This window comes from Myotis daubentonii, chromosome 8 (assembly GCF_963259705.1).
Source record: "Myotis daubentonii chromosome 8, mMyoDau2.1, whole genome shotgun sequence".
NCBI classification, from domain to species: domain Eukaryota; kingdom Metazoa; phylum Chordata; class Mammalia; order Chiroptera; family Vespertilionidae; genus Myotis; species Myotis daubentonii.
Window position 1 is genome coordinate 37,102,030 of NC_081847.1, and position 14,455 is coordinate 37,116,484.

The following is a 14,455-nucleotide window of genomic DNA, read 5'->3' on the forward strand; positions in this document are numbered from 1 at the left end:
ATCTTATATGCATACTAGAGGCCCAGTGCGCGGATTCCTGCACCAGTGGGGTCCCTCAGCCTGGCCTGTGGGGATCGAGCCAAAACCAGCTCTCCGACATCCCCCAAGGGGTCCCGGATTGTGAGAGGGTGCAGGCCAGGCTGAGTGACCCCACTGGTGCATGAATTCATGCACTGGGCCTCTAGTGATAACAATAACAATGGAGGAATTTGTGATATCTGTCCTGGCACCCAGACACATTAGATTGTGCCCCAAGGGGTCCTGAAAAAGGGAAGTTAAAACTTACCCAGACATTTCAAGGATATATTATCATAGATACAAAAAGGCAGGCTAAAGTAAAGGGAAAGGTTGACCTCGTCGATGAAGATACCGGCCTAGGATGAAACTACCCACCTTAACTGCTTTTAGTTACAGTTTAATTTCAGACCATCCTTTGTGGTTACTGTAGGTCTCTGAATTTGCAAGACTGCCATGCCGGCCTTCCCTGAGCTTGTCAGGTTAGCATGTGGCCCCTTTCATCCACAACAAGGTACAAAAAGCATGAACTAATGGAAAAGACTGATAAAATTGGGAACTTCTTAAATTAGGAACCTCTGTGTGCCATGCCTAAAAACAAGATAAATAAAGTGAAGAGATAACATTTATGTGCTCTGTGCTCAGGAAACCAGGAGGAAGAGAATTGGCTGAGACTGCAGTACATGAGAAGATAAGTCTGGAAAGATAGGCAGAAGTCAAGTCTGGGGTACCAGGCTCCCACTATGTGCTGGGCAGGCAAGAGCTGGAATCATCCCGACTTTATGAGGCTTCTTGTCAAGTTTCTTAACTTGGGTTGTGTTAGTGTCCACAGGGGAACATCTTGAGTAAGATTAAACTTGTACTTCGTGTCTACCCTCCATTCTTCCTGCTGCAGGATCAGTTCTGTTTGCTGCCCCAAAGCCAAATTCCTTTCTTATCTCTCTCACACACCAAATGTGTACTGTGTTCCATCACTTTGTATGAGTCATCTCATCTACCCTCAAAAGATGGTCTAAGAATTAAGAAAGCATATTTTGGAGTCCACTCACCTGGGTTTGAGGCCCAACTGTTTTTTACTAGTTGGGTCAGTTCACTGTTCTGTGCCTCTGTGTCCTCATCTGTAACATGGGAATAATAGCTGTTTTTCATACTTTCCATAGGGCACAAGTGAGAATAAAACACATGCACTCTGCTTACGTAATACTGTGGCCTGCACATTGTAAATTCTCAATACGCGTTATTGTTATTCCACATCCTAAGGGGGAGGTGAGCTGTGGACTACACTTTGTTGGTATCTGAGTTGGGCCCTGCTTGGTTAAACTGTGTATCTTCACTAGCCAGCAGGAGAGGGAGCGGGCTGGTTCTCTGAAGTTCATCTGGGCCCACTGCCAGTCCCTGGCTCAGCTTGGCTCCCCAATAAGGCCTCTCTCCTCACTCATTGGTGCTGCGAGCCACTGGCCCTGCTCAGCTTCCTGTCTCCCTTATCTTCCCCCAGCATGTGCTCTCTGGTGTGGGAAATGCCACCACTTGCTTCCTTCCCTTTGCTCAGTGGGACCTTCATTCTTTAGCTCTCTGTCAAATCTCAGCTGCTGGACCTGTTCCCACTCTGCTCTGTGGATATCTGCCCCTCCAAGATGGAGCACAGGCTCTGGCTCCAATTCCAGCGTTTCTCTTCTCTTCCCTATCCCCAACCCTGGGGATAGAAGAAGAAAGGGGGACACCCTTCAAGTTGCCCCCTCTCACCAGCTTCCCTATCCCCAATACTCTCTTCACTCTCCCTGTACCCAATCCCATATCCCCTTCCTCTCTGAGTTAGGCAAGTTACTTAAACTTTCTGGGCTTTAATGACCTCATCTGTAACGTGGAAAAAATGATCCTTGTGCTCTCTGCCCCAGAGGAATTGAGAAAGGACTAGCATGAATTTTGGGCATGTTTTATATTATGCATAACATAAATATTCAAGCATGTTGGATGTATGTATTCAAAAATATATTAATGGATTGTGTGATCCCCCAAAATTTTTGAGATACTACGTGGTGATTTGCCAGGGTCCAGCCCCAGTGGTCCAGGAGTACCCAAAGGTGTGGATGGAGTCAGTGAAGAATGAAGGACACGGAGACAGTGTTCAGATGATCAGCATAGCCAGGTTCTCTTTTATTGTCCTGTTACAGCTGTATTTTATACTACTCGATTCTATAAGCATGCCTCTATATCATGGTATGTTTTGGGTCCTCCCTTGACCTTCTACAGTTCCTTGTTTTATGTTTATAGTTTCTTATCTGACCTTTGCTAAAAATCTTATCTCTATCTAGCTCTGTTGATTTTAATCCTATCCATTCTAGTCCAAAGGTTAGGGCTAGTTTGTTATCTCCATTCCAAAGTCACTACTCTACTGCTCTACTGTTAAGCTACAAGGAAGTAACTGAAGGAGATTATCCTATTCTGTGGCCCAAGTAAACGTTATGTCCTTTTAGCCTTGCTGGTGGTCTTCCTTGGGACTGCCCTGCGTCGGCAGGTTTTCATAGGCTTTGGTACTTTCTCTGGTGGGTATACCCCTGGGGATGTGGGCCTAGCAAGTCCCAAATTTATTGCCAACAGTCTTAGTCTAAGTTCTTCATAAGTACTACATGGTATTTCTGTAACACTAGGGGGTTTTACTGATTTATTCCCTTCCTTAGTCCCATTAATCCTTAACTCCAGGGAAACATCCCCACCTGGGGAAACAACCTTTCTCGGGGAGGTGTCCCTGGTTAGAACACATGGTGCTAAGAAGGGGAGCAAACATATTAAGAACAGTATGTTATATACGCCAGGTCCCTTGAAACATATGCTGCGTGGATGTTTCTTCCCTGCAGCGACTGTGTCAAGAAGCAAGGATGGACCGGCTTCCGGCAGTGATTAAAATTACAAACTTTGGCATCAGAGACACATGGGCTCAAATTATAGCTTTTGCTGTGTAGCCTTAGGTAAGTCATTTACTCTTGCAGCGCTTCAGTATCTTTATTAGTAAAAAGGGTGTTGCCCAGACCGGTTTGGCTCAATGGATAGAGCATCGGCCTGCGGACTCAAGGGTCCCAGGTTCGAGTCCAGTCAAGGGCATGTACCTTGGTTGCGGGCACATCCCCAGTGGGGAGTGTGCAGGAGGCAGCTGATCGATGTTTCTCTCTCATTGATGTTCCTAACTCTCTATCCCTCTCCCTTCCTCTCTGTAAAAAATCAATAATATATGTATATGTATATATATATATATATATATATATATATATATATATATATATATATATATTTAAAGGATGTTAATGAAACCCATCTCACAGGGCTGGCATATGGAAAAGTGAGATTATTTATGGAAAGAGCTTAACACTGTCTCAGCACATGATAAATGTTAACTATAATAATAATTGTTGTCTCTGCTGTTTGACTTTCAGGGCACTGGAGTATGAGAGGGTGCCTGGGATAACAACTCAGAAGGGTGGTCCCTTCAGAGATCATCTCCCCCTTAGGACATGGAATAACAATAACTTGTATTAAGAAATTAAAATGTGCAAGAGGTTGCTGTTGCCACCTCTGACCATAACAGATCTTAGCTGATGGAAAAGACTTCTCTGTAACTAGCCCTGTGGATGGTGGTGTGGCCCCTATTTAACCCCAGTTAACCAGGCCCTACCTGCATAGATCAAAGACTCACAACACTGAATTTCAAATTGGTTCAATCATATACTTTATCACCCTCTGTCCCAAAGCACATTTCAAGCACTCAAGGAAGAAAAAAGGCAAAGCAAAAAGAGGCACAAACTAGGAATCAGCATAACCAAAATAAAGTGCCATTTTGCACCCAGCCATCTGACAATACCAAGAGTTGGCAAGGGTTTGGAGCAAGGCCATGCATGTGCGCTACTGGGAATGTAAATTGGCCGAAACATTTTGTAAAATAGTTTGGCAATATCTAGTAAACTTGAAGATGCAGATACCCCATGACTCAGCTATTCCACTTCCAAGTTTGTACCTACAAAGATTCTCCCACAAATACACAAGAAAACATGTACAACAAGCATGTCAAACTCATGGCCTGCGGGCTGCATGCAGCCCACAACCAATATTTTTGTGGCCCAGCCTATATAATGGTATGTAAGAAAGGTTTTAATAAAAATTTTGCAACTTAATTTTTATAATATCTTGTTATACATAATTATTAATAACAAACTACAACGTTCGCTAATGACTGATTGCTATAATCGTATTGCATTCATTTCCCTTACATGCCTTACTGTGCACTATTTCTCTCCACTAATACTAGCAGCAAATATTTTAGCAGCCGATTGCCATATCATTAGTCTTTGACTGACTTGTTTGGTGTGCACAACAGGAAATATTTCACTTTCAGAGAACAACAAAAAAAAACACCTGCATTATGCTTATTAATTTGTGCAGTTATTCAGTGTCTGGTAATTTAATGTTCAAGAAAAAATATTAAGCCCTAGCCGGTTTGGCTCAGTAGATAGAATGTCGGCCTGTGAATTGAAAGGTCCCAGGTTCAATTCCGGTCAAGGGCACATGTCTGGGTTGCAGGCTCGATCCCTAGTGGGGGACTTGCAGGAGGCAGCCAATCCATGATTCTCTCTCATCATGGATGTTTCTATCTCTCTCTCTCTCTTCCTTCCTCTCTGACATAAAATATATATGTATATATTAATTTTTATTAAAATGTTCATATATATATATATATATTAGAGGCCTGGTGCATGAAATTCGTGCACAGGTAGGGTCCCTAGGCCAGTGATTAGGGCCAATTGGGGCCTTCTGGCTGCTGGCTGGGGCCTTCTTTCTGACTGCCAGCCAGGGCCTCCCTTCCTTGGCTGCTGGCTGCAGGCCAGGGCCTTCCTTCATTCCGCACCACCCCCTGGTGGTCAGCACACATCATAGTGAGCGATAGAACTCCCAGTCTCCCAGTTGAACTCCCTCAGGGACACTTTGCATATTAGCCTTTTATATAGATAGATAGATAGATAGATAGATAGATAGATAGATAGATTTTATATACAGAGATATCTTTGTTGATTTCAGAGAGGAAGGGAGAGGGAGAGAGAGACAGAAACATCAATGATGAGAGAGAATCAATGACTGGCTGCTTCCTGCACATCCCCCACTGGGGATCAAGCCCACAAACCAGGCATGTGCCCCTGACCGGAATCGAACCCTGACCCTTCAGTCCACAGGCTGATGCTCTCTCCACTGAGCCAAACCAGCCAGGGCAAAATGTTCTATTATTTGTTTTATTACAGCCCACATAAACTTAAGTCTTGTTTGTTTGGCCCATGTTAGCCTTTGAGTTTGACATGCTTGTTTGTAATAGCAAAAAACTGGGGGAAAAATTGAATGATTAACAGTAGGAGAATGAATGAATTGTGACATACTTATAAAAAGGCATACTATAAAGCAGTGGAGATTAATGGAGCTACACATAATGACAAGGATGAATTTTATTAATATGCTAGGTGAAGCAAGTTACATAGGAATTTGTGCACTTCAATACCATTTATAGAAAATTCAAAATATGCAAAATAATATATATTGCTTAGAGAGATATATATGTGTAGTATAAGTATATAGAAATGTAAGGGGATGAAAAATAGCAATTTATGATTAGTGGTTACTTTGATGATAGAGGGGAGAGATGTGCAATTGAGGAGGAGTACACAGGTTTGAATGATAATATTTCATTTCTTATGCTGGGTGGTGGGGACATGTATGTTTGTAATAAAATTCTTCAAGCATGAAATAATTCTTCACATATAAAATATTTCATAATATCCTATATAATAAAGAGGTGATATGCAAATTGACCCTCACTCCATCACACCATCACAAGATGGCTGCACCCACAGTGGAGGCAGGGTTCCTGTAACAAGTGATCAGCAGGGACCTGAGGCCATGCCCCCACCTGGTGGGGCTTGAAGGGGGACCTCAGGCCACGCCCCCCGCCCTGGCACCAGGCCAGGGGACCTGAGGGTTCGCTGGGGGACCTGAGGCTGCACCCCCCACCCAGCAGGGCTTGACGGGGGCCCTGAGGCTGTGCGCCCTGCTTGGCACCAGACCAGGGGACCTGAAACTGTGCCCCTACCCCAGCAGGGCTTGATGGGGGTGGGGCTGGCTGGGGCTGGATCTCGCCCAATGGGGGTGGGGCCGGCCAGGTCTGGGTCTCACGTGATTTTGAGGTGCATGTGGGTGGGTGGGGACTTGACTCTGGGTCCCAAGGCATGCCCCAGACTCTGACAGGAAGAAGATTTTCATACACATTTTACTAATTTTCTATCATCTCTGACACTTCTATTACAGAGAAAGTGCAAATAGCATTATTAAAATATTACCTCTAATTAATTCCCTTTTAATGTGCACAAATTTCGTGTACCGGGCCACTAGTTTTTTTTATAAAAGGCAAGACTATAATTGGCATTGACTTAAGTTCTTCTACTTTTCTTGAGACCAGGAAAATAAGGCCCCAGTTCTTCTGAGTAGACTATTTTGGTAAGCTGGAAAAAGACTGTGATGTTACTTCTAAGCTAGTTTGCAACAACTAGGAGGTGAGCATGGACATTCTTGCATATAATCAATTTAGAGACCAGGAACCTGGTATGTGTCCAGGGTTTGCCCCGATTCCACTATGACATCAACTCTCCCTCTAAGAAACAGTGTATAGCCCTTTCTCTCTAATCCCATTCCCCAAAGATAATTTCTATTGACAGAATCCTTCCAGACATATACACATCTGTGAAAAATTTTAAACTAAAAATAGATGGAATTATACTATATGTATTTGCCACACTTCCTTTATTTACTTATCAATGGCTCAGTTCAGTACATCAGCTCATAATGATCTGCTACTCTCTTCTGCAATAATTTATTACTTAAAACTTCTATTTTTAATTCAACAAGAGACATATGATCACATTCTAGATGCAAAATTTTCCAATAATAGAGTGATAAAACCCTTCATAAATTAGAGTGTAAAGCCTTTCACAAGATTGCCACCCCTAACATACACACACACACACACACACACACACACACATTCTTAGTCTCAGGCCCCTCCCTGGAGGTAAACCACTGCTATATTTACAGTACGTCCTTCCAGATTCACTTACTCCCATAAAGAAATAGGTTGTTTAGTTGCTGTGTGTGTAGTTGACATATAAATAGTTCCAAACTGAACATAATATCCTGCAACTTACTCTTGGAGATTTATGCACATCATAACTATCTCATTCAGTCATCCATTAGCTGATATTATAATACTATAGGCCTTATGCACGAAATTTGTGCAATAATAGGCCTTCCTTCCCCCTGGCTGCCGGCAGCGGCTTCCTTCTGGCACCCAGGACCCAGGCTTCCCTCGAAGCCCTGGCTTGGTCTGGAAGGACGTCCAGAAGGATGTCTGGTCTAATTAGCATATTACACTAATAAGATTGTGACTTCAGTTTAAAAACTATTGCTTTAAATAACCAATCCTCTATTGAGAATTATATTGGTCATAATTATCTCCTATTACAAATAAATGAGCTGCTCTATACTCATCTCGTGACTATTTCTGAGTGCAAGATCCCTGATTGTGTAATTACTATTTTCTTCAAATTCTTATAAAAATGTAGCCAGCATGCAGGAAAACAATTCTAATTCCTGATCTGTGACCACCATGAGGCGTAAACTTTGGGCAAGTCCCTGAACCTCTCTGGGCCTCGGTCTCCTCAATAGTCACCTGCTGGTTCCTAGAGTCTGCTCTAAGTTGATTGAAAACAGATGCCCCACCCCCTGACTCAGCGAGGGCAGGACTTCTGGAAGCCCCTGCTCCCCCTTTTCCGCCTCTCCCTGTCCCTCAGAAGCGGTTTAGGGAAAAGGGAAAAGGCAGGTCTGGGCAGGAGAATTCGATGCAGGGCGGGGCCGGGGGCGGGCAAGAGGAGGCCGGCCCCCTAGTAGGAAATGAGCCGGGGTTGGAATAACACTTTAAAGGCCTGGCGCCCTCTTCTTCCTCCCATTCCCTGGTCACCTTCCAGCTCCTCCGTTCAGCTTTCTCCCCTCCCAGGCGGTCCTCACTCTCCTGGGCTGCAGTCAGTGGGAGCCCCCAGCCTGCCAAAGCCAGGAGTACAGGTGGGATCAAGGTCCCAGGATGTTGAGAACATTGCTGCCACTGCTGCTTCTACTGATTCTGCCCGGCAGGGCCCTTTGTATCCCGGAAACTTCCGATGGTGAGTGGGGGCCGAGGGGGAGGGGGAGGGAGGTCACATCTCCGGCCTCAGGACGGCTCTTGGGGTCTGTGGGCTAGACCAGAGGGGAGCTTATTCGCCGTGTCTGTGCTGTGGCCTGCTGGGTCTCTCTATAGGGCAGGCAGGCTCCGGGGGCTGGTGTGTGTTCCAAAGCCAGGTGAGAGAGGGGAAGACGCAGGAGGCTGGTGGTGGGGGCGGACAACACCAGAAAGATGGGAAAGGGACTGGTAGAAGCGTTGAGGGAATTAGCCTCAGGGAGAGGGGATGGGGTAAAGTCTGGAGAAGGAGAGCTGAGGGTGATGGTGGATGGGGGTGAATCTAGGGAAGATGGGAAGACACCCAGAGATGAATTGAGAAATGAAAAGAATTGGAGGACGTGGAGAACTGAGGGAATACTTGGGGAAAGATTGGGGCTGAGGTATGTGAGGCAGAAAAGGAGAAAGTGGAGGAAAACTGGGGACAGTTGGTGAGGGGAAGCTGGGGAAAAAGAAGCTGTTGTCAGCGGGAGAACTCGGGAGATCAGCTGCCTGAAGTGGGGGAAGCACAGAAGGGGGGTGATTGCCCTTCATTGCAATTGCACAAGGACTCTTCTTTCTCCCACAATCTCTATAGCTTTAGTCTCCCCTTCTGAGAGGGAGTGAATAATAACCAGAATTCAATGAGTGTTCACTATGGTTAAAGCATGTGTTGCCTCATTTAACCCCCACAAACTCTCTACAAGGGATGCAGTATTATCTCCATTTCACAGAGGAGGAGACGGGGGCGCACAGCAGTTAAGAACCTTTCTAAGGTTATCCACACAGATGTGCTTGTTCATGCCTGCAGACACAGAGCACTTCCCAAATGCAAACGTGGTCACAGCGCAGATTTGCAGCCCCGGACTCATTCCCTCCTCAGACATTTTCTAGGCACCAAATCTGTGCCAGGCCCTTACTAGGCGTAGAGGTAGAGATACCGTATGAACCTGTAGCCTAGAGGAGCCCATGGTAGCCTGTGTGTTTACAGACAGTTATGTGGAATCTCGGGTCATTGAAACGGGTCCACTGTCTGGAAGGATAAAGAGAAGAGGCATCAGGAAAACTCCTCCAAGGAGAGAACAACCAAGTTGGGTCTTGAAGCATGAATAGAAGTTTGCCAGGAAGCAGAGCAACCCAGACAGGCTATTTACATGTCAGTCAAAAGGCAGCATGAGGAGTTTGAAACAGCCAAGCACTGGGCAGAGACTGAAAAAGGCAGCAGGGGCCTGGTCCCCTTAAAATCCATGCTAAAGACTTTGGACTTGATTCTGTGGACAGATGTCCTATAAGGAGTCAGTATAGCTGGCTGACTAAGAATGCTAGACACAGACTGCTTGCATTCAAATCTTGGCTCTGTTATACCATTTTAGCCTATTTCCCGTATGGACTGGGGTTAATAATAGTAGCTCCTGTATTAAGTTAAAGGAAGGAAGGCACAAATAACATAATAATGTGTGTACAGTGCCCAGGTCATAATAGGCCCAATAGCTATTATTGTTGTTGTTGTTATTGATAGGGGTGTGTGTCACTGGAGGACTTTACATTTTTTTATTTTTTTGTTAATCCTCACCTGAGGATGTTTTTCCCATTGCTTTTTTTTAGAGAGAGTGGAAGGGAGGGGGAGAGGCAGAGAGAGAGAAACATCAATGTGAGAGAGAGACACAGCAATTGGGTGCCTCCCGCATGCTTCCTGACCAGGGCTGGGTATTGAGCCTGCAACGAGGTACATGCCCCTGACAGGAATCGAACCTAGGACCCTCAGTCCGCGGGATGACGCTCTATCCACTGAGCCAAACTGGGTTGGGCTTCACTGGAGGATTTTAAGCAGAAGGACATAATCTTATTTCCGGGTCAGGTGGGGAGCAGATTAAAAAGGATGAAACTGAAAAATGAGGGGCAGGGGCATGAGGAAAGAAGTTACTATCCCAGTCCCGATGAGAACCAATGAGGCCTGAAGTAGGGCAGTGGCCCAGGGGACAGAACCGGGATTTTTATTGTAGGTCAGGAATTGTTGACCAGCTGGAAATGAGGGGGCGGGGGTGAGAGAGAGAGAGAGAGAAGGGAGATCAGAGTGGGTCTTCCACTGACTGTCTGGCTTACCCTCAGGCAAGTGGCTTCTCCTCTTCTGGCCTCAGTTTCCTCATTTGTAAAATGAAGATAATAATCCCTGTCCTCCCTCCTGGCAGGGTGACTGTGAGCATTAAATGGGAGGAAGGGTGGGAGGACACTTTGTAGTTTATGAAGGGCCGAGAAGGTGGGCGGCCGGCTTCTGGAGACGGGGTTATTAACTCCGGCTCCTCGCCGACCCATTCCACGCCAGCCCCTCTCAGGCCAGACAGGGACCAACGCACTGACTTCCGCCCCCAGGTGCTCAGAACCTCCACATGCTCCAGATCTCCTACTTCCCAGACCCTGGTCAAGTGTTGTACCAAGGCAACGCGTCGCTGGGGGGGCAGCTGACACACTTGCTGGAAGGCCAGGACTCCAACATCACGATTCTTCAGCTGCACCCCTTGCAGGAGCCCCAGAGCTGGGCGCACACAGAGGGAAGCGTGCGGCTCTACCTGAGCAACTTCCAAAACATAGTGCGGCTAGTACACCTGGAGCGGGGCGTGGCCTGTGAGTGGGTCACGCTTGGGGAGCGTGGCCTGGGGTGGGGACCTGTGGGTTCCCAGAGGGGTCTTGTGGATGGACCTGGCACACATGGGCGTGGTCCTGTGGGGGCGGGAGGCTCTCAGGAGCCCAGTGGTGCCCTGGCACGGGCATTTACTGATTGCTGGGTAAGAGCTTGAGGCTGGAGAGGAGTCCGAGCCTTCTGTCAGGCCTTCCTCCTGCTGGCATGATCTTGAGGTAGACCCACCCTGAAACCCTAAAGTTCACTTCCCCCAGGTGAACATCCCTACACCTGGCACCCTCTCCACACATCGCCTTGACCCTGAATCCCCCTCCACAGTTCCTCTGACCGTTCGCTGCTTCCTGGGCTGTGAGCTGCCTCCTGAGGGCTCTAGGGCCCAAACCTTCTTTGAAGTGGCTGTGAATGGGAGCTCTTTTGTGAGTTTCCAGCCAGAGGCTGCCTCATGGGTGGCAGGGTCCCAGGTCAGCTCTACAGTGGTCACCTACACCCTGCGTCAGCTCAACGCCTACAATCGCACTCGGTATGATCTGCAGGACTTCCTGCAGAACACCTGTGTGCAGTACGTGAAAGAACACCTCACCACGAAAACCTCGAAAGGTATGGTGGGATTGGCCATGGGCCTGTATGTTGGGTAGGTTCCAGGCAAATGGATGGACCTGAAGGATGGAGACCTTGAGCAACAGGACTCCCAGGGCTGGGGGTTTGGGACAGAGTACACACAGCTTAAGTCACTTGGTGAACTCGTCCCCTACCTTTGGGGCAGAAATCCCTTGGGGTTCGATTCAAACCATAGCTGCCTTGGGGGTATGTTCTTAAGGCTAACTTTCTGCATGTTCTCCAGGGAGCCAAACAAGCCGCTCCTACACTTCGCTGGTCCTGGGCATCCTGCTGGGCACTTTCATCATCGGTGGTGTGGCTGGAGGCATCTTCCTGTGCACAGGTGGACGGCTGTGCTAATTACTCTCCAGTCCCCTCGGGAGAAGGGCTGGACTGATGGGGGCTGACAAAGAAAAACTCAGCTCACCGAAAAAGCAAACATATTCCCCATTTGGGACATGATATCCCATGTTTGGAGTACCGGCTTTCTTCTTCCAGATCTGCCCACCAAGAGTTGGGGCGAGGGAAGGAGAGAAGGCTAGCTAGACGGAGTACTTGGTTGACTAGGAAACTAAGAACTTGCATGCTTCGTTGCATTGGTTCGAGAAGTGAATGCTTGTCTATCTTTGTGAAAAACAGATGATGGAGTTGTGGTAGTGATGGTGGGGTCTATGGCCCATCCTCCAAAGACAGACAGAATCACCTAACCAAGTAAAACAAGTCATCACAAAACCAAAATAAATAACATTCAATGCCTGCAGATGTGTCAGCCATAGGAAGAGACAATGCTATGACGGAGGTAGAAAGAAATAAGTAGAGAAATGGTAGGAGTGTAAAATCCAAGTAATATGGGAACAAGGAGTTATTAAATAATCAGTCAATAATAGTAATAAATTCCGTATTTATGTACAAGGCATATTATTTCCTCCACTTTGAAAATTTTCTAGAAAACTACCCTATACCCTTTGCTTCTATGTCCTTATCTCCTACTAGAGGCCCGATACATGAAGTTCATGCGAGAGTAGGCCTTTGCAGCCCCGGCTGCCTCAGCCCTCACAGCCCCGGCTTTGTCCGGAAGGTAGTCCAGACAGTCGACCGGACGGTCGTTCCACTGTTCGGCCGTTTGGTCGATTTGAATATTACACTTTTATTATTATAGATGCACTCTTCAACCATTGCAGTCTGACATCTCAATAAACTGCTCCAAACTCATCAATGACCTCTAATTGTGGAAACTGCATCCTCCATGATATCTGCACATTTCACTTTGTGGACTAGAGCTATTTTTACCCCAACTTCTGAAATACCATACTTCAAATTTTTAAAAACTGTTCAATCCCTTTGCCTATACCATCTTACTCCATTTATCTTGGAAATTTTAGCTCCCTTAGAATTCCATTTTTGGGCTCCTTTTGTTTCCCTTTAAACTGTATCTTTCTGGGCAACCTACTAACTTGCATGGCTTCCACTGCCATCTATCTGTGGTGATTTCTATGGGGAAGCAGTATAATCTTGTTTCTGAGAGCATGTGTTTCGTCATCAGACAGACGTGAGTTTTAGTTCTTTCACCAGGCATTTAAACTTCTTAAAGTCTCAATTTCTTCATAAACAAAAGGTATGATAAAATACACAAAAAGGGTATAATAAAGATACCTACTTCATAGAGACATTATGCATATTAAATAAGAATATATATGATATATGTATACTCAAATACAGGGTGGGGCAAAAGTAAGTTTACAGTTATGAGTATGTAAAGCAGAGTTTATTCTTGTATTATTATTTATTAATTATTGTATTATTTTTCATATGAACAATTGTAAACCTAATTTTGCCCCACCCTGTATAGCACTTGTTGTTGATCTCCAGACCATCCCCATATGCACTCATTCTTGAAAATCATCTCTACCATAATATTCTGTAGACACTTTAGAGTCAGCATATTCAAAATAAACATATCTTTCTCCCCAAGCCTGTTCTTTTTCTCCTGTGGTTTACTATCAATTAAACAGAATTACCATCAAATCATATTAATGTAAAGACTCAGAGTTAACTTATGTTGACTCCCTCTTCATCCCCCACCTACAAAATACAATATCTGTAGAATCCAGTCCCTCCTTTCCACTCCATCGCTTTTGTTCCAGGTATTATAATTCCTCTCTTTCTTTGTGGTAGGCATGGAAGTGTGCCACCCAGTTCTACCTTCAGGGAACTTGCTGCTCAGTTACAGGGAGTATAGCCAGCGGATAGCTTCGTGCTGCTTCAGTTCCTTCAGGGTATGCCTCACCTACAGAGAACAGTCCTACACAAGGGCCATCCTCAGTTGTTGACTGAGCAAAGCAGGGATGTAAAGGTGCGGCCATTCTGGCCTACTGCAGGACAATTCTGATGAGCCATAGTCACTCCAGAGCTCCTTGTCAAGTTGACTGGGTCTGTGTCTGATCTATATTGCAGTTTAACTTTTCCCTCTGTTCAATACTGCTTCCTCCCCCTAGTTAATGTCTTGCACCTCAAACTCTATCTCAGCATCTGCCTCCAAAACACCCAACCTGTGATTGACAACCTCACTTTGTCTCCAAATTGAGAAATGTTCTCAATATTTTGTCTGGACCATGGCAATAGCCTCCTCCTAATTGTTCTCCTGGTCACTAATTTCTCTGAGTTCTGTTTCACCTTCTATATAACAATAAAAAACAATTGATTTGATCATATCATTGTTTTATTTATTTATTTATTTATTTATTTATATTGATATCAGAGACAGGGACAGAAACATCAATGATGAAAGAGAATCATTGTGGCTGCCTCCTGCACATCCCCTATTGGGGGATCAAGCCCGCAACCTAGGCATGTACCCTGACTAGGAATTGAACTGTGACCTCCTGGTTCGTAGGTCAATGCTCAACCACTGAGCCATGCCAGCTGGGCTCATT

At 45.7% G+C, this 14,455-nt stretch overlaps 1 protein-coding gene across 1 annotated transcript; it reads left to right on the top strand.

The window, feature by feature from the left end:
- The first annotated feature begins 7,941 nt into the window (after positions 1-7,941).
- PROCR (protein C receptor) lies at positions 7,942-14,233 on the top strand. Its single transcript, XM_059705971.1, has 4 exons — positions 7,942-8,255; positions 10,658-10,909; positions 11,244-11,522; positions 11,767-14,233. The coding sequence occupies exons 1-4, from the start codon at positions 8,177-8,179 to the stop codon at positions 11,880-11,882; spliced, it is 726 nt and encodes a 241-aa protein (XP_059561954.1). The 5' UTR covers positions 7,942-8,176; the 3' UTR covers positions 11,883-14,233.
- The last annotated feature ends 222 nt before the right edge of the window (positions 14,234-14,455 follow it).